The following is a 24676-nucleotide window of genomic DNA, read 5'->3' as shown; positions in this document are numbered from 1 at the left end:
ATAGAAGAGTTTTTTCTTATCACAATTATTTCATAATGTTCAAGCATATAAAATAATTAAAAATATAATGAATACCTATATGTCTTGTTTAATTATATAATTTTCAGTGTTTCCTTTACCATCTTCCCATACATAAGTAAACTATTTAAGAGCAGATTGTAGGTGGGTTGATGGTACACACCTGTTGTCTCAGCACTCAAGCAGCCAAGGAAGATGGCTGTGAGTTTAAAGTCAGCTTGGGCTCAATAGTGAGACCTGTCTGAAAAACAAAAGTAACATTCAGACACTACACACTTGACTACCAAATAATTCAGTGTGTATCTCTTTAGATATTCTTTCAGATAACCCATGTTCCATTATCCTTAAAAGAAATCAATTACTTTAACCAATACACTTTATCTGTGGTGTCTTTTAATGTACAATTTCTTTTATACCTCTGTCCCAACTCCTTTTTCACAAATTGAACATATTGAGGAGTGATTTACCTTTAAAAGTGTCCCACATTCTGGACTTAACTCCTTGTTTCCAGGTGGGAGCCTTAAAATTTTCCCACTATTCTTTGTGTCTCCTATAAAACAGAAGTTAGGCATGGTGGCACAGTTAGACACAGGTTAAGTTTTTGTGAGACTATCTCACAATAGTGTTATGAAGTTCATTTGCATCAGAGCAGGAGGTATATAATGTCAGGATGTCTTGCAACTGTTTATATAGATGTCAGATTTTGTCATGTGGCTAAGTAGCGACCATATGTATGTGCCCTCCAAAGGTATATTTTAACCTTGGAATGAGTTAGTTTTGAATAATAATTTGGAAACACATGATTATTTCCTGACAATCTTCACCTAACAGTTTTAGGATCCATTAATACTCCTTCAATAAAGTGTTATAAGCAGGCAGTGATATGACTGGATATATATTCTTAAGAGGTGTTCACAGTAGCCAAGCTGCAGAATCAGCCTCAGTGCTTGTCATCATATTATGCCTGGTTAAATGTGGTGTGTACATACAATGGATTGTTGTTCAGTCAAAGAAGAACAAAACCATGTTACCTGCAGAGAAATTGACGGAACTGAGGTAATTACGTTAAGTGAAATAAGCTAGACATAAAAATATATTATGTTTTCTCTTGTATGTGGGAACTAGAACAAAGAAAAAAGATGGCCTGAGATCAGTAGAAGGGCTACCAGGGAAACGTAAAGGGACGGGGGAGTGGAGGGAGAGGCTGGCGGGGAAGGTGGGTGTGAGCAAACTATCATGTATGCCTGTATAGAAAAAGTCACAGTGAGGCCTGCTACTGTGTGTCATTAATCTGCAGTGATAATTATAATAAAAGGCCATCACTGTAGCTGCTGGATGGAGAGAGGTGTGAGGAGGAAAGAGAACTGGGAGATCAAGTTCAGATGAGATCAGAGTCACATTTGAGATGATGAGGACTTGAAGTACAATGGGCAGAAGAATATAGAGAAATAGATGGGGGCTAGGCACATTTTGGAGATGAAGCAGAGATACCTTCCTATAAGGAAGTGGAGAGGAAAGATTCTTGGGTTTCTGGCACCAGCAAGTGAATGCTGATGGCACTTACCGAGGTGTAGGAGCCTTTGTGGATGCATAAAGGAAGATCATGGGCTCCCTTTTGAGCATGTTAATAAGAGACCTGGAGCATAGAAGAGGTGTCAGGAGCAATGGTGAATAAATATGAGAGTGGTCAGAATGTGGCCAGCATTGAAGCAATGGGAGGAGATGAGGTGAGAAGGGAAGGTGCTTGGGAGTAATACCTGGGAGCTTAAGTGTCAGGAGGAGCGTCTAATTGAAAAGGACAAAAGGATAGTACAGGAACCAGAGGCAGAGTGAGGTCTCGCCCAGAAAAAGAGCCAGCAATGCTGTGAGAGGTGGCGTTCCCAGGGGCTGGCACCAGGGGCTGCCTGTGTTGGTGTCTGGAGTGAGACCTTGATTCTGCTTAAGATGAGCAGCACAAGGAGGACGATAAAGCTGTAGAAGCTTGTGAGAGAGGCAGCAGCAGGAAGTGGACATGGGATTCAGAGATTTCTTTCTTCTGTGCATTGGGGTTTTGCCAGGGGTGTAGGGTCCCCTAGAACTGGAGTTACAGACAGTTGTGAGCTGCCATGAGGGTGGTGGGAATTGAATCCGGGTCCTCTGGAAGAGTGGTCAATGCTCTTAATAGCTGAGCCATCTCTCCAGCTTCAGGATTTTTTAAAACTCCAATTATTTAAATGATTACAGGATATATTTAGTGGAAAAGGAAAATGGGACAAGGCTAGCAGAAAGAATTTGGTTTTGAAAATGGGATAAAATGAGATGCAGGGCTCACAAGGACAACCTGGGAGGCTCACAGGGATGAACTGGGTAGACTCACAGGGATGAACTGGGTAGACTCACAGGGATGAACTGGGTAGACTCCCAGGGATGAACTGGGTAGACTCCCAGGGATGAACTGGGCAGACTCACAGGGATGAACTGGGCAGGCTCCCAGGGATGAACTGGGCAGGCTCACAGGGATGAACTGATCAGGCTCTTCCCTGCCTCTACCACTTCAGGCTTTACTTCTCTGTGGAGTTTCCCTTTTTATTTTATTCAGAGGAACTCGTTATGAACAGTAGCAACCATAACTTATAAAAGGGCTACCACAACTTACCACATTGAGTTCATCTGGTACGAGATGCAGAAGTGTCTCTCTCCCTTTCTTGCCACTGTCTAGGAGGGTAGAAAATGGGCCTTATTCTTTGCAGTCAGTTTTGCAGTAGGAAAAGTAAGTCTGTTTCAAGTGAGATAAAACAAGCTGCAGAAGCAATTTTTGTTGTTGTTGTTTTGTACTCTAACTACTGTAAGTTGCCAGTTACCATATTTTTCCAATTGGGTTTAAAAAAAGATTTCTTACCTCTATGGTTAAAATAAACAAGATTGTGGTGTGGCTAGGCAAGTTGGTGAAAGAATCCAATCTATAGGCCAGAAAGTGGTTTATTTAATACACCGTGGAAGAGCAGCGGACATGGCCATAGTAGCGGGACTGTGGATAGCGCTGGGCTGCAGAGTCCGCGTTCTGGAGTGAGCCACTTCACGTGCAGAGTCCCCGTTCTGGAGTGAGCCACTTCACGTGCAGAGGAGTCCGCGTTCTGGAGTGAGCCACTTCACGTGCAGAGTCCGCGTTCTGGACTGAGCCACTTCACGTGCAGAGGAGTCCGCGTTCTGGAGTGAGCCACTTCACGCGCAGAGTCCGCGTTCTGGAGTGAGCCACTTCACGCGCAGAGTCCGCGTTCTGGAGTGAGCCACTTCACGCGCAGAGTCCGCGTTCTGGAGTGAGCCACTTCACGTGCAGAGTCCCCGTTCTGGACTGAGCCACTTCACGCGCAGAGTCCGCGTTCTGGAGTGAGCCACTTCACGTGCAGAGGAGTCCGCGTTCTGGAGTGAGCCACTTCACGCACAGAGTCCGCGTTCTGGACTGAGCCACTTCACGCGCAGAGTCCGCGTTCTGGAGTGAGCCACTTCACGCGCAGAGTCCGCGTTCTGGAGTGAGCCACTTCACGTGCAGAGGAGTCCGCGTTCTGGAGTGAGCCACTTCACGCGCAGAGGAGTCCGCGTTCTGGAGTGAGCCACTTCACGCGCAGAGTCCGCGTTCTGGACTGAGCCACTTCACGCGCATAGTCCGCGTTCTGGAGTGAGCCACTTCACGTGCAGAGTCCACGTTCTGGAGTGAGCCACTTCACGCGCAGAGTCCGCGTTCTGGAGTGAGCCACTTCACGCGCAGAGTCCGCGTTCTGGACTGAGCCACTTCACGTGCAGAGTCCGCGTTCTGGAGTGAGCCACTTCACGCGCAGAGTCCGCGTTCTGGAGTGAGCCACTTCACGTGCAGAGTCCGCGTTCTGGAGTGAGCCACTTCACGTGCAGAGGAGTCCGCGTTCTGGAGTGAGCCACTTCACGCGCAGAGTCCGCGTTCTGGACTGAGCCACTTCACGCGCAGAGTCCGCGTTCTGGAGTGAGCCACTTCACGCGCAGAGTCCGCGTTCTGGAGTGAGCCACTTCACGTGCAGAGGAGTCCGCGTTCTGGAGTGAGCCACTTCACGCGCAGAGTCCGCGTTCTGGAGTGAGCCACTTCACGCGCAGAGTCTGCGTTCTGGACTGAGCCACTTCACGCGCAGAGTCCGCGTTCTGGAGTGAGCCACTTCACGTGCAGAGGAGTCCGCGTTCTGGAGTGAGCCACTTCATGCGCAGAGGAGTCCGCGTTCTGGAGTGAGCCACTTCACGCGCAGAGTCCGCGTTCTGGACTGAGCCACTTCACGCGCAGAGTCCGCGTTCTGGACTGAGCCACTTCACGTGCAGAGTCCACGTTCTGGAGTGAGCCACTTCACGCGCAGAGTCCGCGTTCTGGACTGAGCCACTTCACGCGCAGAGTCCGCGTTCTGGACTGAGCCACTTCACGTGCAGAGGAGTCCGCGTTCTGGAGTGAGCCACTTCACGTGCAGAGTCCGCGTTCTGGAGTGAGCCACTTCACGTGCAGAGGAGTCCGCGTTCTGGAGTGAGCCACTTCACGTGCAGAGTCCGCGTTCTGGAGTGAGCCACTTCACGTGCAGAGGAGTCCGCGTTCTGGAGTGAGCCACTTCACGCGCAGAGTCCGCGTTCTGGAGTGAGCCACTTCACGTGCAGAGGAGTCCGCGTTCTGGAGTGAGCCACTTCACGTGCAGAGTCCGCGTTCTGGACTGAGCCACTTCACGTGCAGAGGAGTCCGCGTTCTGGAGTGAGCCACTTCACGCGCAGAGTCCGCGTTCTGGAGTGAGCCACTTCACGCGCAGAGTCCGCGTTCTGGAGTGAGCCACTTCACGCGCAGAGTCCGCGTTCTGGAGTGAGCCACTTCACGTGCAGAGTCCCCGTTCTGGACTGAGCCACTTCACGCGCAGAGTCCGCGTTCTGGAGTGAGCCACTTCACGTGCAGAGGAGTCCGCGTTCTGGAGTGAGCCACTTCACGCACAGAGTCCGCGTTCTGGACTGAGCCACTTCACGCGCAGAGTCCGCGTTCTGGAGTGAGCCACTTCACGCGCAGAGTCCGCGTTCTGGAGTGAGCCACTTCACGTGCAGAGGAGTCCGCGTTCTGGAGTGAGCCACTTCACGCGCAGAGGAGTCCGCGTTCTGGAGTGAGCCACTTCACGCGCAGAGTCCGCGTTCTGGACTGAGCCACTTCACGCGCATAGTCCGCGTTCTGGAGTGAGCCACTTCACGTGCAGAGTCCACGTTCTGGAGTGAGCCACTTCACGCGCAGAGTCCGCGTTCTGGACTGAGCCACTTCACGCGCAGAGTCCGCGTTCTGGAGTGAGCCACTTCACGTGCAGAGGAGTCCGCGTTCTGGAGTGAGCCACTTCACGCGCAGAGTCCGCGTTCTGGAGTGAGCCACTTCACGTGCAGAGTCCGCGTTCTGGAGTGAGCCACTTCACGCGCAGAGTCCGCGTTCTGGAGTGAGCCACTTCACGTGCAGAGTCCGCGTTCTGGAGTGAGCCACTTCACGTGCAGAGGAGTCCGCGTTCTGGAGTGAGCCACTTCACGCGCAGAGTCCGCGTTCTGGACTGAGCCACTTCACGCGCAGAGTCCGCGTTCTGGAGTGAGCCACTTCACGCGCAGAGTCCGCGTTCTGGAGTGAGCCACTTCACGCGCAGAGTCTGCGTTCTGGACTGAGCCACTTCACGCGCAGAGTCCGCGTTCTGGAGTGAGCCACTTCACGTTCAGAGGAGTCCGCGTTCTGGAGTGAGCCACTTCATGCGCAGAGGAGTCCGCGTTCTGGAGTGAGCCACTTCACGCGCAGAGTCCGCGTTCTGGACTGAGCCACTTCACGCGCAGAGTCCGCGTTCTGGACTGAGCCACTTCACGTGCAGAGTCCACGTTCTGGAGTGAGCCACTTCACGCGCAGAGTCCGCGTTCTGGACTGAGCCACTTCACGCCCAGAGTCCGCGTTCTGGACTGAGCCACTTCACGTGCAGAGGAGTCCGCGTTCTGGAGTGAGCCACTTCACGTGCAGAGTCCGCGTTCTGGAGTGAGCCACTTCACGTGCAGAGGAGTCCGCGTTCTGGAGTGAGCCACTTCACGTGCAGAGTCCGCGTTCTGGAGTGAGCCACTTCACGTGCAGAGGAGTCCGCGTTCTGGAGTGAGCCACTTCACGCGCAGAGTCCGCGTTCTGGAGTGAGCCACTTCACGTGCAGAGGAGTCCGCGTTCTGGAGTGAGCCACTTCACGCGAAGAGTCCGCGTTCTGGAGTGAGCCACTTCACGCGCAGAGTCCGCGTTCTGGACTGAGCCACTTCACGCGCAGAGTCCGCGTTCTGGACTGAGCCACTTCACGCGCAGAGTCCGCGTTCTGGACTGAGCCACTTCACGCGCAGAGTCCCCGTTCTGGAGTGAGCCACTTCACGCGCAGAGTCCGCGTTCTGGACTGAGCCACTTCACGCGCAGAGTCCGCGTTCTGGAGTGAGCCACTTCACGTGCAGAGGAGTCCGCGTTCTGGAGTGAGCCACTTCACGCGCAGAGTCCGCGTTCTGGAGTGAGCCACTTCACGCGCAGAGTCCGCGTTCTGGAGTGAGCCACTTCACGCGCAGAGTCCGCGTTCTGGAGTGAGCCACTTCACGCGCAGAGTCCGCGTTCTGGACTGAGCCACTTCACGCGCAGAGTCCGCGTTCTGGAGTGAGCCACTTCACGCGCAGAGTCCGCGTTCTGGAGTGAGCCACTTCACGCGCAGAGTCCGCGTTCTGGAGTGAGCCACTTCACGCGCAGAGTCCGCGTTCTGGACTGAGCCACTTCACGCGCAGAGTCCGCGTTCTGGAGTGAGCCACTTCACGCGCAGAGTCCGCGTTCTGGAGTGAGCCACTTCACGTGCAGAGGAGTCCGCGTTCTGGAGTGAGCCACTTCACGCGCAGAGTCCGCGTTCTGGAGTGAGCCACTTCACGTGCAGAGGAGTCCGCGTTCTGGAGTGAGCCACTTCACGTGCAGAGTCCGCGTTCTGGAGTGAGCCACTTCACGTGCAGAGGAGTCCGCGTTCTGGAGTGAGCCACTTCACGTGCAGAGGAGTCCGCGTTCTGGAGTGAGCCACTTCACGCGCAGAGTCCGCGTTCTGGAGTGAGCCACTTCACGCGCAGAGTCCGCGTTCTGGAGTGAGCCACTTCACGTGCAGAGGAGTCCGCGTTCTGGAGTGAGCCACTTCACGCGCAGAGTCCGCGTTCTGGAGTGAGCCACTTCACATGCAGAGGAGTCCGCGTTCTGGAGTGAGCCACTTCACGTGCAGAGTCCGCGTTCTGGAGTGAGCCACTTCACGTGCAGAGTCTGCGTTCTGGAGTGAGCCACTTCACGTGCAGAGTCCGCGTTCTGGAGTGAGCCACTTCACGCGCAGAGTCCGCGTTCTGGAGTGAGCCACTTCACGCGCAGAGTCCGCGTTCTGGAGTGAGCCACTTCACGTTCAGAGGAGTCCGCGTTCTGGAGTGAGCCACTTCACGCGCAGAGTCCGCGTTCTGGAGTGAGCCACTTCACATGCAGAGGAGTCCGCGTTCTGGAGTGAGCCACTTCACGCGCAGAGTCCGCGTTCTGGAGTGAGCCACTTCACGTGCAGAGTCCGCGTTCTGGAGTGAGCCACTTCACGTGCAGTTTCTCGTCATGTAATGAGCACCTTGCACATCGGAGAAGTTCTGTGATCTGGGGTGCAGATAATTTTGTTTGGCTGGGCCGTTCTGCTATCCACTGTTTGGGCAGAATGGAGCCACGGTTCTCTTTGGAGGAGCTTTCTGACCAAGCCTCCCTTTCTGGTTTCCCATCATGGCCTTTCTTCCACTGAGACCTACTCTGGCAAAGTAAGATTAGAGAAAGGTCCCAAATTGCCTAATCCAAGTGTAGCTCCCCTGTGATAGTATAGATCTGGGTCTTGAAGCCTAGAAATGGGGGTTGAGAAAGAAATGCAGATAGATTCAGGGCCGACACATGCCCTTCTAACCTCTCCCTTTCCGAAACGAAGGCGACTTGAAGATGCTTGACAGCCGGTCCATCGTACCTAGGGCTTGGAGCCACTGTCTCTTCAGCATTGGTTTTGTGCTCTAAAGCTTCTTTGTCCTATATTTTCCGGCTCTAGGGAATGAAATAGGGTGCCTTCCAGGGAACGAAAGGCTAAAATCTGAATGGTGGGTGTGCTTCTGAGAGTTAGTGGAGGGCACAGTGCTATGGCTAGTGCCAGGTCACGTGGGAGTCACAAGATTAGGAGTTCATGCAAACGTTTCTAATCAATCTATTACAGTAGGAAGGCAAACAAATCACTGAAGACAAAATATCGCTTCTCTCTCTGGTGGTCAGCTCTGACTAGGCGCTGTGGTTAGACGATCATGGAGGATCTAAGTTGGCCACCTTCCCTTCTGTGCACCACCTGCTGGGAGGCTGAACCTCCTCCCTCCTGCTTGCATGATGGCAAGTCCTCAGAATTAGGCCAGTGTTGGAGCATTTGATAGAGCCCTTAAATAATTGTTCCAATGAGACAATTTCCTTGGAAAACTTGTCTGTAATAGTTTCCATTGTCTAAATGGTTCCCCAAAGTGAGCCAATGTGGAGATGTTATCTTCATCATTGATGGATATTCACTAAGTCTCTGGATATTACACTAAGAGCATAGTTTGTTTTTTCAAACTGTGACTTCCTCCAACTTAAAAATAGCAGCCAAATTATTCTGGAATAATAATAATAGCAGCTAACATTTGGAACCAGATATATAATACTTTTGCCAGAGATTGATATAGATTATTTGATCCTCATATAAGAACTTTAAGAAGTAGTTTCTATATTTTTAAATGTACAGATGAAGAAACCGAGGCTTGGAGAACTAACTGGCCTGAGGCAGTGTGCTCTGTAGACCAAGGGCTTGGGAGACAGGGGACAAGAAGAGGCAAAGCTGGCCTGCTGTGCAGAGTGAGTTCCGGACCAGCCAGGGCTCTGCTGCAAAACTGCTAACACAACAGCAAGACTGGATTAGGGATGCTCGGCCAGGAAAGTTTACTTCAGAGTTTGAAACGCTTGTGGTCCGCACTGTTGATGCGGGATTCTTAACCAGGATCAGTTGAAGCACAACGCCTTTGTTTGTAGGTAACTGACATTAGCAACAGCTGCTAGAGGTAAGGCAGAGTTTTACACAGTCAGAAAGATGGAGAGGCTAGTGAAGGTGGGAAAAACCATGCTCTGGTGTGGGCCAAAGCTGTCAGGGACCCAGCATGGAAGAGTGTGGTCTCACGTATTTACTCTCATTGCTCATAGGAAAGGTCCATAGTTTGCATTTCAATCTTCCTTTAAAAATACTGGATGTCCTCTTTAAAAAGAACACAGTTTGGATAGCTGGGACCCAGAGCTCTGAGAGACGACTGGGAGGGGACAGCTGGGTAAGATGACAGTGTGTGCACATTCATCTGAGCTTCATGCAGGGGGACCTTTTCTAGAGTCCCGCAGCTTCCCCTGCAGAGGAGTGTGTGTCTGTTCATTTCCCATGCTCAGTGCCTGCCACAGTGCACTGCCTGTAACTGTGGATAATAAATGCTGACACAGAATTTCATAGCAACTTGTTAATACCACTTTGTAAAGACTTTAGGAATAATCTATGAAGTAAGATGGGGAAGGATATCTAAAGGAATAGAAGTAGGTGAATAATGGCTCAGGAAATTTATTATGCAGATTACTTAAATGTTACTAAATACCTTCTTTTTCCTAGGGAGTTTGTGTGTATGTTACAGCCCAAAGTGTGACTCTTGGAAAGAAATCACATATTCAGTGTTTTACCTTCATAAAGGTATTCTTTAGTTTATTCTCTTTTACTTTTTCCAAATAGTAACAAATTAGATAAATTGCAAACATCTTAACACTTAGCAAGCAGTATTATCAGTATATTTTATGATTAACTGTGTAGTTATGTTTTATGAAGAAATTAATTAATGGTAAATAGTAAGATAGGTAACTTTTATACTGCATATGTTTTTATACCAGCATGTGGCTTGTTCTAGACTATGGACCATTTCTAATTGATGTATTTGCCAAAGTGTGTTGGTTTACCATTTAGTCATTACTAAATGGAACTTTAATTCACATAGTTACATAGGAATTTAGTTAAAATCTTCTTTGATCTCAAATGTAAACAGACTGTCATTCCAGAGTATGCTATGCTATCAAACTAAGATATTTATTTCATTTCAACATTCTGGGGCGTGGGATGAAATGTCAGCCTCTTCCGCTTCTGTGGTCACAGCATGCCCTGCAATAGTTTTAGTTTGAACCATGCCTAGGAGGATTTTTGCTTGTTTGTTTAATTCCTCAAAATCTACAGTCGTGCCAGACACAGTGGCACACACCTTTAACTTCATCACTCAGGAGGCAGAGGCAGGCACATCTCCGGGTTCAAGGCCAGTCTGGCCTACACAGCAAGTTCCAGGCCAGCCAGAGCTACGGAGAGAGACTAATGTATTTGTAGAGTACATGTGTGAGTGTGGCTGAAACTTTTTAAAGATGGAATTTCTGTTCCAATACTCAATTTCTTTTATGCCAAACCACATAAAAGTTTAGAATCCTGCAGTAGTGCTCGATATTACCAGGGTGTTAGAAATCAAGGCAGAAAAGTTTAAGAAATTTTTAGTGGAACAACTAAAAGTAACTTCAGAACTAGTTGTAGACATATTCTTAAGCAGTGTAAGGTTGTGCAAGACATTTTTTGTGTGTTTCTAATAATAATTCCAAGCAGCACATAGACTAAGAAGAGTAGAGTGAAGCCCAACACAGTCTCATCAGCAGCTTAATCCCCTTTCTCACTAAACGTGGGACTGTGAGTTGGAGAAATCTTAGCAGGTTGGTAAAAACTGTAGAAATGAGCCCCAAGACCACTTCCATCTTAGATATTGAGCAGACCCCATTGGACCCCCCCTTTGGACTCCCCACACACACTCCAAGTCTAGGTTTGCCTGAGCTGGCACATCTGCTCCACTGTGACTGCCCTCAGATGGTCCACGTTAGTGGCTTTTGGAGAGTGAGGGCACCATGATTTCTAGAGGCCAGCAGGTGATTACCCTGTCTGTGTTACACAGTGTGAGGTCAATACTAGCCTTGTTTCTTAACTTCCTCTGGCTTCATGTTCTTCATCTGCAGGATATGGAAAGACCTTTACTGCTGCTTCTGGGAGTGCTGACTCACACGTGACAAAGGGCATTACTTTTCTCAACCTTGGTGGGTATCCTGGTTTGCTTCTCTGTTGCTGTGGTAAACATACCAAAAGCAACTTGGGGGAAAGACTTTATTTCAGCTTCCACTTCCAGGTAACAGTCTACCATCACTGAGGCAAGTCGGACATGAACTTAAGTAGGAAGGAAGCAGAAACAATGGCGGGATGCTGCCTGCTTACTGGTTGTTCTTGCTCTTGTTCTCTCCCTCTTCTGGATCATTCTCAGCATGCTTTCTTATACCTCCCAGGCCTACTTGCCTAGGGAATGCACCTTCCACAGTGGACTGGGCCTCCCACGTCAATTATTCATCAAGAAAATGCCCCACAGAAGATTTGCCCACAGGCCAATATGATCTAGGCAATTCTTTAGTTCCCTCTTCCTAGGTGACTCTCCTTTGTTGACAATAAAACTAAGGAGCACAGTGGTTATGGAGATGGACCTCTCCATACTCTGTTCTTCCAACATTGCTCTGCTCAGTGGTCACACTCTGTCCTGAGCTTCACTCTTTTCTCCATGACTCCATTTTCTCATACCTCTGAGATATGGCTTGTGGTGACAGTCACTGACCCTTTTAAGTCTGAAGGGAGAAGGTTTTCTCTGGCACACACACCTCTTACTCAACTCATCAGCTTTTGGGGTTGAAGTGTATCTTCCTTTTTTAGAGATCCCAGGCTGTGAGCTTTCTTGGAAGCAGCCCTTAAAAAGCCATTTGTTAGTATACCATGAATAGGATGCCCCCTAAGAGCCTGTGAGAAATCATAAATCATGTTGGCCCTGAATTCTAGAGGAAGAAAGACCTTTAGACAGTTGTCTGTTCCCTCCCATTGATCATAAAAGGCTTGCAGAAGCCCCCGTTAGTGATGTGTGGACCAGCTTAAGTGAATTGTTTTCTCTAGATACGGTGAAAGGAAACAGTATTAGAAGGGAGCATGTTGTGGGCTCCATATGGTGAAGACAGCACAGAAAGGGTTGCATCTCCACACTGAAAGCGACTTTCCAAGGCCGTGTGGAAGGGGGGCCCAAAGCGTAAGTGATTGGTGACAGACAGCTCTGGGACCTGCTTACATATGGGATGGACACAACATTTAAAGGGAGAGAGCTTCGGGTTTACAGCTCATGATTCTTTGATATATTTTCCTTCCCCTGCCTGCCAGTCCATCGGCTTCTATGACAAAGGTTTGACTAGCTAGTGTGAGGAAACCTGGAGAAGTGAGGACTAAAAATAAGCCCCCATTTTTTTTTGAATGATTCTGTTGGTGAGGTTAAGTATCTTTTGCTGTGTGGTCCAGTGCATGGCACATTTGGACATGATATTGGACCCTGGGAAATGGCCTTGGAGAGCTTGGCTCTGCTGCTTCCTGATGGGGGAGAGATGGAGAGTCTGGCATGGCTCCCATCAGCAGCGTGGCATCCACGTTCATCTCAACAGTAATGGGCACCTATCCACTAACCATGCTCTTCCAGGCCCGTACTGTCTTCCTTTCCTCCTCCTGGGAACAGTTAGAAAGGATGGCATGATTCAGTCCGTGGTCTTGCAGAGGGCAGAAATACCAGAGTTTGTAAACACAATTTGTCTCACACAGCTGTCTTTTATTCTTAAGCATTATTTATTAATAGCCATAAAGTTGTATCTAAGATTTAAACTGTTCTGTTATAACAGTTACTTTTTTGAGTAGTATGTTCTGCTATCCATTGCTTATAACTTCCATTTATTATTACTCTGCTGAAAAGGACTTGCATTGATTGAAATATACTTAATTTTTTCTTCTTCTTATAGACCCTATACATAGCTGTAGCATTATGTTTCCTGGGGAAACAGAGAAATCCCTATTTACCCAAGATAGAACAACAACAGACCAAAGAAATTATTCCACCCAAGTCCGTCTTGGTAAACCAGTGTGTTTACTGGGATTACCTACAGGGACATGGACGAGCCTCTGCCTTTCCCTCTATGAGGGATGTTTTAACGTGGAGGCAATAGCCACACAAAAGGATGTGTATAAGTCAGGCTTATAAATAAAAGACACCATTTAATAAACAGTGCATGTTAAATATTTTACTTAATTTTGAGCCTTACAACAGCTCTGCCTGGGGAAGGTATCCCCACCGCCCACACAGCGAAGCTGGGGCTGAGAAAGGGTTCCTTTCAGTGTCTCTCTTAAGAGGCATCCTACCGTCTTCCATTGCTGTATAACAAATGACCACAAAGTTCGGGTTTAGACAGCAGAAGCATTCTGTTCCCAGGCTGGAGTTCAGAAATTGGAAAGGTGTGCTGAGCGACTAAGATCACGTTATGGGCAGGACTGGTTCCATCTGCAGAGTCGGAGGAAGAACTTACTTCCTGCCTCCTCCGGCAACTAGGGGCTAGTTTCATCATCCCAGTCGCTTTGTCACTGTGTGGTCACTTCCTGCAGGCAGGTTCCTCTCTCCCTTCCTCTTAGTAACACTTTGATCACACTGAATCCTCCAGGATAGTCCAGGATTCTCTCTTATCTCAAGGTCCTAGTCACATCTGCACCAGTTCCCTTTCCTCAGAAAGTGAATCTAGGGCAGGCAAGATAGCTTGATGGGTAAAGGCTCTCGGTCCCAACCCTGACCTAAGTTCAGTCCCAGGATGGAAGACTCCTACAAGTTGTCCTCAACATGCACTCCCCCAAACAAGTGAATAAATGTTATAAAAATGTTAGAGATTGATACAGTCACTGGCTCAGTGCACAGTAAGAGCCATCATTGGCCCTGTCAGGTAGCTGCTGATGTTTTGGATGAAGCACTAATTTTTTATGGCAGATTGTCCCGCACACTGATGGATAGACAAGCCCTAGAGTCCACTAAACAAATGTTAGCAGGGATCTCCTACCCTACCCCCATGACTGTGCGCCTCCACAGTACCTTTCAGATGTCCTCTGGCCTGGGACAGAGCACCACCATGACCCCCGTCATGTTAGGAGCCGGCACAGATCTCTGGACACCCTTTCTGGTGGGTCCCTCTAGACAGCTCTGTCATTTGCTCCGGGGTGTTGCCGCAGTGGTAAGGGCTCTGCAGTTCTTTGCATTATGCTCTTTGACGTCGCTTCAGCCCGAAGGACACTTCAGTTGGCTGGAGTTTTCTGTCCTCCTTCCTTCCTTTCCACAGACGCTTCCACAGCAGAGACCAGCGTGCACCTCTTAGAGGAAGGAGCTCTGCTCGCTGACAGAAGACAGAAGTTTCTTTTATAAAACCACTGCTCTGTTTTTGTGAGACCCTAGGAGCTTATTTTTATATTGTATCTCAATTTGGGCACATATGTTCTGATTACTAGGTACGCAGGGAAACCAATGACTATTGCACGGAATGCCAAGGCTCCCAGAGACACGCTTTGATAAATTCCAACCTTAAAATTTCCTAAACAAAACGATGATGAGTGAGTCAGTATGAGAAACTGCATTTCATAGCTTCCTCAAACCATCAAAAAGATGAAGAAAATTCCCATTACAAGCTATTCCCAGCATAACACATTGAGGAGTCATTCATGTGGCTTGATATTCTTATTCTAAATTTCTTCCCAGATCACTTAGATTCACATAAAGCTACAGTTGACTCAGAAACAAAACCATTGGCGTAAATAATACAGCCATGACTTAGTGTACAAAGAGGGTGAGCCACACACAAAGCCAGTCAGATCTGCTTGCTCGGATGACAATACTCACATCAGTCACATTTGCTACTTGTAATAAATAAGTAAGTAAATTAATTAATTAATTAATTCTGCTTTGCTATATTCAAAGTAAAACATGTTGTTCTGTTTTTATCTGCACCTAGGTAGACTTTATCACATGTGGATGACTCCAGTCTCTCTTTCCTATAGGCTACCTTGTGGCTGTTTACTTCCCTGGTCATTTCCTCCACTTACTTAACATTCAGCACCCAGACTTGATCTGCCACAGTCTGTTTCTGACAGGTATGGTGTCTCTCGCAGATGCAGTCTCCTTAGGCTTGTTCTGACTTCAGCACCTGTCTGGGTCAGAGAGGTTCTCTCATGATGATCTGCTTTTATTTTTGTGTTTGCTAGGAAACAACAAAATGGCTGCCGTGCTACCTCCGGGTCCTTTGCAGTCTCTGCCGGGGTCCCTGATACTGGACTGCTCTTCTGGAAAGGTCTACAGAGCAGCCCTTGACCAGTCATACTTGATGTGGCTCCTATGGAACACCCGCCTGGACTGTGAGAAGATGGCCGCACTGCACTGTGTACTCTCTTGTGGTCGAGACCCAGGTTTCCAGGAAGATCAGGTGAGAAGACAGCATGAGTTCAAACACGGGCAACAGACAACACCAAATATACTTACTTGCTGCTTCAAGAGGGTCAGAAGTTATTTTTGCTTGGTGGCAGTGCCTTTACTTGGTGCTTCCTTTCTGGTGGCTCTCTGCCAGGCCTCAGGCTGTGAAGGTACATCTATCTGGCTGTTGAGTACAATGGTTCCTTCCCTTTACCCAACATTTCACTTTCCATGACTTCAGTTAACATACATCAACTCTGGCTTACTACTATTAAATGGAAAATCCCCCACAGAAGCAATTCATGTGTTTTACTCAGTATGCTCTTCTAAGTATGCTGTGTGATGAAATCTTACGCCATCTTGCTCCACCTGGCCTGGGATTATGGACTGTCACTTTGTCCAGTGTATTCATGCTGTGTGTGCCACCTGCCCGTTCATATGCAGCAGTTGTCTTGGTTACCAGATCACTATCATGGTATTATGGTACTTGTGTCATATACTCATATTTTACCTAATAATGGTCATGACATTTAGATATGCCAAAGATTCACCATAAAATGTTTCCTTTAAATGAGAACTTGAAAGTTCTTGACTTCATGAGTGAATAAATGATGTCTGTCAGTGTTGCTAAGGTTTGGTGCTATCTGTGGTTTCAGAATTCACAGGGGTCTTGAAGTGTATCTCCTAAGGATAAAGGGCAACTACTTACTCTATTCTCCTTTCTTCCTTTATCTGCTTTTCTGAGATGAGGTTTTGCCCTGTAGCTCAGGGTGGTCTGGTACTTACTTTGTGGCTCAAGAAGCCCTCACATTTGAAGTAGTTCTCATCAGTCTCCTAAGTGCCGGGACATCAGGTGTGAGCCCCCAAACCCAGCACTCTACTGGCTTTTCAATACCGTAAACACAGCCCCCTCCAAGGACACACAGAAAACAGCGAGTTTCTCAGGCTACCTGCTTTTCTCTGTGTGTCTGTATTTGGTATAATGCATTACCAAAAGGGCCAAGCAAGCCAGGTGTAGTGCCGCACACCTCAATCCCAGATGCTGAGACAGGAGTATTTCTGTGAGTTCAAGGCCAGCCTCGGCTACGTAGTAAGTTTGATGCTATCTTGGACTATAGAATTAATTCCTGTCACAGCCTTCTCAGAACAAACAAACAAATGCCAAAGGCCTAAGCTCTTCTGGTGAATATTTATTAATTTTAATAAGATAGCTTAGTTTGTATCGTGCACTGCTGCTTGTGAAGCGCTGTGATCTCATTGATCATTTACTTTTGAAGCTATCCCGTAAGTCGGAAAACCTTGTTGTCAATCAATGATGGCTGAGGTGAGAGGTTAACTAGTTAGTTGAAAAAAGCACACTTAAAAAAAACCATAAAAATATACATTTATCTGCTTACTTTTAGTGTAGAATAAGGCTTGTTCTTTGTGAATCAGCTAACTAAACCAGTCATTTTCTCCCACAAAACCAATCCTAAACATGGTATCTCTGATTTCCTGTTTCTTCCTGAAAGGCTTGTGTATGTGGATACATACTCATGTGTCTCCATGTGTATATACACACACGTGTGTGCATGCACACCTATGTGCTTATGTGTGGAAGGCCAGAAGTTACATTGTGTCTTCTTCAGTCATTCTCCACGTTCATTTTTGAGAAGGGTCCATCTAAACCTGGAGCTTTTCTTTCCTGCCAGGCTGGCCAGCCAGAGAGCATCCAGGATTCTTTTGTATCTGCCCCAGCGTCAGGGTTACAGACATGTGCTGCACTCTCATTTTTATGTGGGTTCTAGGGATCAGGTCCTCATGCTTCTGTGGCAGTCACTTTACCCACTGAGCCATCTCCTCAAACAGCCCCTAAATATTTGTTTCTAAGGAGATCAATAATTTGAGACCTTTCCAAGTAATCTGTGTAGACATGCTTTTACCTAGTTCTAATAGCTGTTTCCTCTGCATCTATCATGTAGCGTTTTAGAATCTACCTCTAGTCTTTTCATGTTTGAGAAACATGCCTTTGAGTCTTCCCACAATATACAACTTTTATTGATGCAACAATACTCTTTTTGCATCTGCATATCACTTGTCTATAGAAAATTTTTATTAAATTACCTATGTTAAAATAAGTACAACTGGAACAATAGATTTAGAATAAAGCATCCTGTTGAGAGTGAGCTGTGGCTGGGCATGCTGGACCTGTCAAGTAGGAGATGGGAACTTCCTGTTGATGTTGATTTTTACTCTTTGGTCTTTTGGCTCTTTACTCTCTGGGGGCCCTGCCACCCAGCTTCCAAATAAATCACACACTTATCACCTAGCTTATTCTTAATTATAAATGCCTGGCCTTAGCTTGGCTTGTTTCTAGCAAGTTTTTCTTAACATAAATTATCTCATCTACCTTTGCCTCTGGGCTTTTGCTTTTCTCTATTTCTGTATTTCTTTTCCTTCCTTCTTATTCTGTGTCTGGCTGTGTGATTGGATGGCTGGCCCTTCTTTACTCGCTCCTTGATCTTTCTTACTCTTTCTTCTTTTCTTCCCAGATCTCTCCTCCTATTCATTCTTTCTGTCTGCCAGCCCCACATATCCTTTTTCCTGCCTTGCTATTGGCCCTTCAGCCCCTTATTAGACCATCAGGTGTTTTAGACAGGCACAATAGCACAGCTTCACAGAGTTAAGCAAATGCAACATAAAAGAATGCCACACATCTTTGCATCATTAAACAAATGTTCCACAGCACAAACAAATGTAACACATTTTAAAATAACATTCTGCAACAACTCTTCCTCCAGCAGTTGAACATAGGGTTAGAAACTGTGAAAGAGTTGCTGACATACAGGGTCATATGTGTCAGTAACAAGGGAAGCACAGAGGTGCTCCTCATGGGGAAGTGGAGTGACAATATTCTCAGTGAATGCTGCACTGAACTTTAAGCCCAGGTTGTTGCCTCCAAACCCCGTGTCCAGTAGCTCTCTTGATGGGCACTTTGTATAATACCATCAATTCTTGGGGAAAAAAAAATGTGTCGGATTGAAGAAGGTTTATCTGGATCCTACCCAAAGGCCCCAGTTAAAAGGGTATGTAAAAAGTACCTTATTTACAATACTGACATGCTCAGCCAGGACTATATTGGTTTTTAAGCTGGAAGTTGGTGTATTTTTCACGTCACTCCAAAATAGATGTAGAATTTTAAAAATTCATTCATGAATATATTGTTTATTATGTGTTTTTATATTGCTTTGGTGGGACTGAGTGTAGATTTAAAAGCTGACAGGGTTCTATGGTCTTTGTTTTTAAAGATTGTTCAATGGATTTGTGAGCATGTCTCTGGCTGCCATTCATTTGACCTCATTCAGGAATTTCTAATTGGTAAGTGCTGCTGATATTGCACTTTAAGCTGTATGTTTGATCTTTTTGCTTGAGAGAAGTCAGTAAATTGATAATGAATGCCTCTGTCGAAGTGCTGCTTAAGAGCGGGTTTGTTTTTAACTTCATTGCAGTCAGTGGCTAATTAAATTTCACTCTCTTGTGGCTTTTGCAAGAAGCTGTGGTTCTCAGAGACTGATGAGATATAAGATCAGATTTTGATTCTTTAATTAACAAAATTTTTAGTAAAGTGCTTCTTTCCTAGCCTAGTTTTATGTTGGTTGGCTGTGTATAAATGGTATAACCTTATCTAGGCAGAAGCAGTACCAAATGATTTTTAAAAATATTATTCTCATTGTAAAAAAAGAGAACCTGAACATCTTAAGCTGTAGATAAAATCATAATGGTTAACCCCCAGAAGCATGAATGAGGTGATGAAAACTCATTGGTTTATTTGATTTGGTTAAATTACAGTGTTGATTTCTCTCTTCTTCCTGTGCCATGTCTCTTTTAAAAATCGACTCAGCTTCTTCCTATTGGAGTGTGTATCCAGAGATGAGTGACGTGGACATGCTCTTACCATACTCCTCTGTGCTGACTTGGAATGCAGTAAGTTAACAAAGTCATAGTGGATTCAGCACTGTGGGCCAGTGGTAGACCATTCCAGTTATGGTAACCAGGGCTATGATTTCACTTCTGATTTGACTGATAAGGAACAGAATTGAAGTTTCTTGTCAGAATGCATAAACAACCCTAATCAGAAAATCTAAAATCTAAATGCTGCAAAATGTAGAGTATTTTGAGGGTCAATATGATGCCACCTGTGAGAATTTACCACATAGGATATATGTATATATGTGAATATGGACACACACATATAGTAAAGTCCTGTCCTGTATGCATATATACATACATATACACATATGCATACATGCACACATATTCTGAAATGCGGTGGCTCTCTTCCCTTGGCCAGAAGGATTTACATAAAACAGCAGACTTGATGGGGTGGACACAAGGTCTTTCTACTTCCTACTCTTTCTACTGCCGGGCAGAAATAAACCTCCTGATAGTATTTTAGAAAATGACATTTTTACTCCTGTGTTGACCAGACTCAAGTATTTAATAGGTTTTTATGGATGAGGAGTGGCTAGACCACTGTGGTACTACTTGGTAGATTTTGACTTTAATGACACCTTTCCCTATTTTTATGAGGATTTATGAAGACACTTAGGTAAAAAAGCTTTAGGATGAGTCAAAGTCTTAAGTGCTTGCTTTCCCGCTGTTCTTCCTGTCCGTCTGGACTCCTTCCTTCACAGGGGAAGTGATGCAACAGGGCTGTGTGGTGAGCTCAGTGTGGTGTGGCCAGCAACTTCTGCCTCACCCCCTTTCAGTTAGATAGCGGGACAGTGTGCTGGTCCTGGAGCAGGAGCTCTACTGAAAAGAAATTTACAGCAATACATTTAGGCAACAAGCATTGGGAATATGTACTAGGGTAAACTGTGACACTTTTCAGTTTGTATTTTGTGTATGTCTCAATACAGTCAGTAAAGTCAATAAAGAGACTGATGTGTGGCACAAGCTTGTGATTCTACTCATGAGGCAGGAAGATCTTGAGTTGGAGGTCAGCCTGGGCTATGCACTAATAGAAATATTACTACAAAAAAGAAATATCCAAGTGCATTTGATTTATTTAATTTTTTTTCTGTTTTATCCTCTTTTTGTTTTGAGACATGGGCTCATGTTGCCCAGACTGGCCTGCCTCAAAACCTGATCCATCTGCCTCTCCCTCCCAAGTACATGTATCACCATACCCAGTGAAATTTGATTAATTTCTAAATTTTTGATGCCTACAAGAGTACCTCCCCCTCCCCCTGAAGGTCTCCTCTGCTTGTCTTTTCGATTGTAGTTAATAGACTTCTTTACTCCTTTTTCAGACATCCACGCTGTTGTTTTTCTTTTAGATGACTTATGAACGTATGGGCAGATTCTGTGGTTCTGTGGCAGGAAATCTGCAGGTTACACCATTGGGTCAGGAAATGTGCATCTCAGCTCTCTGCTTGTTAACCACGGCTCCTTTGTTTAAAGCGTGGAGAGGCCGGAACCAGTGGTCCTTGGGTTGTGTTCTAGCTGGATGTCATGTGAGGCCACCGTCCCAATGGGCAGTGGTTCATCTGCTTATTTCTCAAGGCTCTCTGAGGCACAGGAGAGTTGGTAAACGTATACACAGTGACATCTGGATGTCTCCACAAGAAAATGCAGAGAAACCCACAGTTATAACCTCTGTATACTAAACCTATCTTGGGGTTTTCCGAGTTACTTTAACACTTCTTGTGGTTAGAATAAGTTACCTTAAAAGGCCTCCTCTAATCCCAAAGCTCTGTGCATTTATATTCATCTTTAGCAATGACGAATGTAAGATTTACCCTTCCCTTCCATAGTCTACAATCATCCGTAATGCTACAATGTTAAAAACTTTCCACAGTAGGAACTAGCAGGTTCATACATCTGGAGAGAAAGATTGACTTGAATTTTTTTTTTTTTAATTTGATACAAAGAATTCACTATGTAGCTCAGGCTAGCCTATGAGCCTCTCACTGGGACCACAGGTGTGTAGCACCACACCTACTAGTAACTAGATTTTAAAAACAAACACTGTGATAAAAAAAAAAAAAAGGACTTGGAAAAAACAAAAAACAAAATCCACTCACTGAACTTAACCAGACCCAAAGTCTATACATTTCAATGGACTTCTACACAGGTAAGTAAGATACTAGAAATTAGGATGTTCTTGCTCGTAGCTAATTCTAAAATGTGTGTTATAATTATAGTTATTTTAAAATGTTACAGTTGTCCCTTTTAAAATGCTATTTAGAACTTACATAGGTTACTTTTCTTGTTGTTATTACAAAATAATGCCACAAGAAACCATTGAGGAAAGGTATTTTGCCTCCAGTTTTGCAGGATACAGTCCTTCAGTTTTAGGGGCTGCAGTCCTACAGTTTTAGGGGACACAGTCCTTCAGTTTTTGGGGACACAGCCCTTCAGTTTTAGGGGATACAGTCCTTTAGTTTTAGGAGATACAGTCCTTCAGTTTTAGGGGATACAGTCCTTCAGTTCTAGGGGATGCAGTCCTACAGTTTTAGGGGATACAGTTCTACAGTTTTAGGGGACACAGTCCTACAGTTTTAGGGGATACAGTCCTACAGTTTTAGGGGACACAGTCCTACAGTTTTAGGGGATACAGTCCTACAGTTTTAGGGGATACAGTCCTACAGTTTTAGGGGACACAGTCCTACAGTTTTAGGGGATACAGTCCTACAGTTTTAGGGGACACAGTCCTACAGTTTTAGGGGATACAGTCCTACAGTTTTAGGGGACACAGTCCTACAGTTTTAGGGGACACAGTCCTACAGTTTTAGGGGACACAGTCCTACAGTTTTAGGGAATACAGTCTTACAGTTTTGGGGGATACAGTCCTACACTTTTTGGGGATACGGTCCTTCATGATGGAGAAAGCATCCTGGCAGCAGCTGGTCATGCTGCACCACAGCCAAGAGTTAAAGACCAACAAACACTCCTGCCCTGGTGGACTTATCCTTTAAGCAGTTCGGGACCCACAAGGAATGATGATTCCTGTACGTAGGGCTGCTCTTCCCACCTCAGTTCACCTCATTTAGATAATGCCTCACAGACATATCCAAGGGCCTGTCATGACCTAAATGCTGCCAAGCTGAGAATCAACAGTAACCGCCACAGAACCTGGAATTGCAGGTGCATTTTGAGGTGACTCTGTTGCTGACCAGTGAAGCAATGCAGACCCTTAACACAGATGTTGTGTGTTCCTGCGGGGAGCTCAATGGCTCAGACGTTCTGAAAGTTTACCCTTCGTCACAGATGACATTCCTCCTGTAAGAATGGTGTGTCAGTAAGAGCCATCCATCCAAACTCCAACTAGACATTTTTACAAAACACTCCTAAGTTGTTTTCTCCTACCATTCTGCATTTGGAAGGAAATCAGAATTGACCCGGAGAAAGGCAGACTATGTAGTTAACATACAAATACGTTTTCATAGTATCAATGAGGTAAGGGCGATTTGGGAAGTTTGTCCTTTAAGTACCCCCCCTTTAATCTACAGGGTTTCATATAGCCAAGGCTGGCCTCAAACTTACTATGGAGCTGAGGATGGCCTTGAACTCCTGATCCTCCAACCTCTATCTCCCTTGCCTGGGATTAGGCATTCAAGCACCCTCGGACCACTAAGCTTGATCCAGTGTTCACTAGTTAGCAGAATCCTGGTGGTGGGTTTCCTAGCATGAACTGAGCATGTTTTAGCTTGGCTGTTAGACTGTGCAGAAACTCTTTGTGGGGTGCTCGTGTCCTGAGATCATGGTGGACCTCAGTGTGTGAGAGTCCCACTGATTTTGGTTCCCCCGAGAGGAAGTGAAAGGAAAGGACAGAGAGTGAAGGTGTACAGATAATGTGATGGTTTCATTTAATTAAGACTTCAATGCTTCAAATATAGTTTGCCTCATTTGTTCTTAAGTAGAAATGTCTAGAAATACAGTATTCTGTATTTTCTCACAACAATCTTCTCTCCCTCTTTAGCGAACCTGTCAGCTATTATTTAAGGCACATTTCCTTTTCCAAAGGCAAGAGACACACTGTGTCCTGTTTTTTTTTTACACTAGGAAGTTATTTAAAGTAGAGGTTATCGCACAGGAAGCTAGCTGTCCCCGGCTCCTGTCTGTGCAGAAGACACTTCCTGAAGAGGCCTGGGCTTAGGGTGATATGTTGTGTGTATGCACCCCCCTGCATAGGAAGAGCATGAGGTAGTTGATATGTTGTGTGTATGCACCCCCCTGCATAGGAAGAGCATGGGGTGGTTGATATGTTGTGTGTATGCCCCTCTCCCATAGGAAGAGCATGGGGTGGTTGATATGTTGTGTGTATGTCCCTCCCTAGGAAATTCCTGGAATAACACTTGTGACAGAAGAGCTCCCATTGCCTCTTATGAAGGTAAGCAAGTCCCTTTCAAAGAGGGTGAAGTGCTCATGCCTGAGGAGACCTCTGCTGCCCCAGAGTTGTTGTGGTTCCAAGGTATTGCAGCCTGGCAGAGCCGGCGGGCGGCGGGGCTCAGCACAGGGCAGGCTTGCGGAGAGTCCTTCTGCAGCGGTGATAAGTGTGTCAGTTCTTAGGACGCTGTTGAAGAGGGAGGCTTTCTGAAGCTTGGAGAGAGTTCCAGAGCTCACCAACACTTGCCACAAGGCCTTATTTATTGAAAGAGCTCTTGGAACATCTTTAGAGGGTGGAAGCTGTTGTTGCTTCATTTGTAGTCCCTCCTTCCAATGCGCGCGCACACACACACACACACACACACACACACACACACACACACACACCCTGGGCTGGGACTATCACATTGATTTCCTGGTAGCTCAAATCAAAGAGCAGCCTATCCATCCCTCAAAGGTGATTGGCAGTGGCTCCCTCAACTCCCACTCCCACCCCAACCCCCGGTTCTGGAAGCTGTGGGGCTTAGTGTCCTGCAATGGCTGGTTTCAGAGCACAATAGGGAGGGTGAGGTGGGGTGAGGAAAAAGGAACACGCGCATAGTTAAAACGGGGGCGGGGTGGGGGCAGGGTCCTTTAGCTCAGTCTCGGGCAGGGCAGCTGCTTTGTTGCTTTTGGCTTCTAGCAATTACAGCCTGGCCTAGCCTGGGAAATCTCAGATTCTGGCAGCAGAGTCTGCTCCTTGTGCCGAGGCCTTTGATTCCCGTTTGATTCTTTTGGGTCCTTGGGGCGGGACAGCTGGGGAGGCAAGTGTGAAGGTGGTCAGAGAGGACGATGG

General features: G+C 46.5%; 1 protein-coding gene across 1 annotated transcript in view; it reads left to right on the top strand.

The window, feature by feature from the left end:
• Gsap (gamma-secretase activating protein) overlaps positions 1-24676 on the top strand; it is a 97568-nt gene that overhangs the window by 42465 nt on the left and 30427 nt on the right. Inside the window, exons 13-19 of the mRNA XM_059257241.1 lie at positions 9723-9800; positions 11144-11221; positions 15063-15155; positions 15267-15484; positions 18759-18828; positions 19352-19434; positions 23792-23845. Coding sequence (XP_059113224.1) covers positions 9723-9800; positions 11144-11221; positions 15063-15155; positions 15267-15484; positions 18759-18828; positions 19352-19434; positions 23792-23845 — 674 coding nt within the window. The remainder of the gene's footprint in view (positions 1-9722; positions 9801-11143; positions 11222-15062; positions 15156-15266; positions 15485-18758; positions 18829-19351; positions 19435-23791; positions 23846-24676) is intronic.

The sequence above is a fragment of the Peromyscus eremicus genome, chromosome 3, assembly GCF_949786415.1.
Source record: "Peromyscus eremicus chromosome 3, PerEre_H2_v1, whole genome shotgun sequence".
Lineage (NCBI taxonomy): Eukaryota > Metazoa > Chordata > Mammalia > Rodentia > Cricetidae > Peromyscus > Peromyscus eremicus.
The sequence above is the reverse complement of the archived record's forward strand: the minus strand, read 5'-3'. Positions and strand labels throughout refer to the sequence as shown.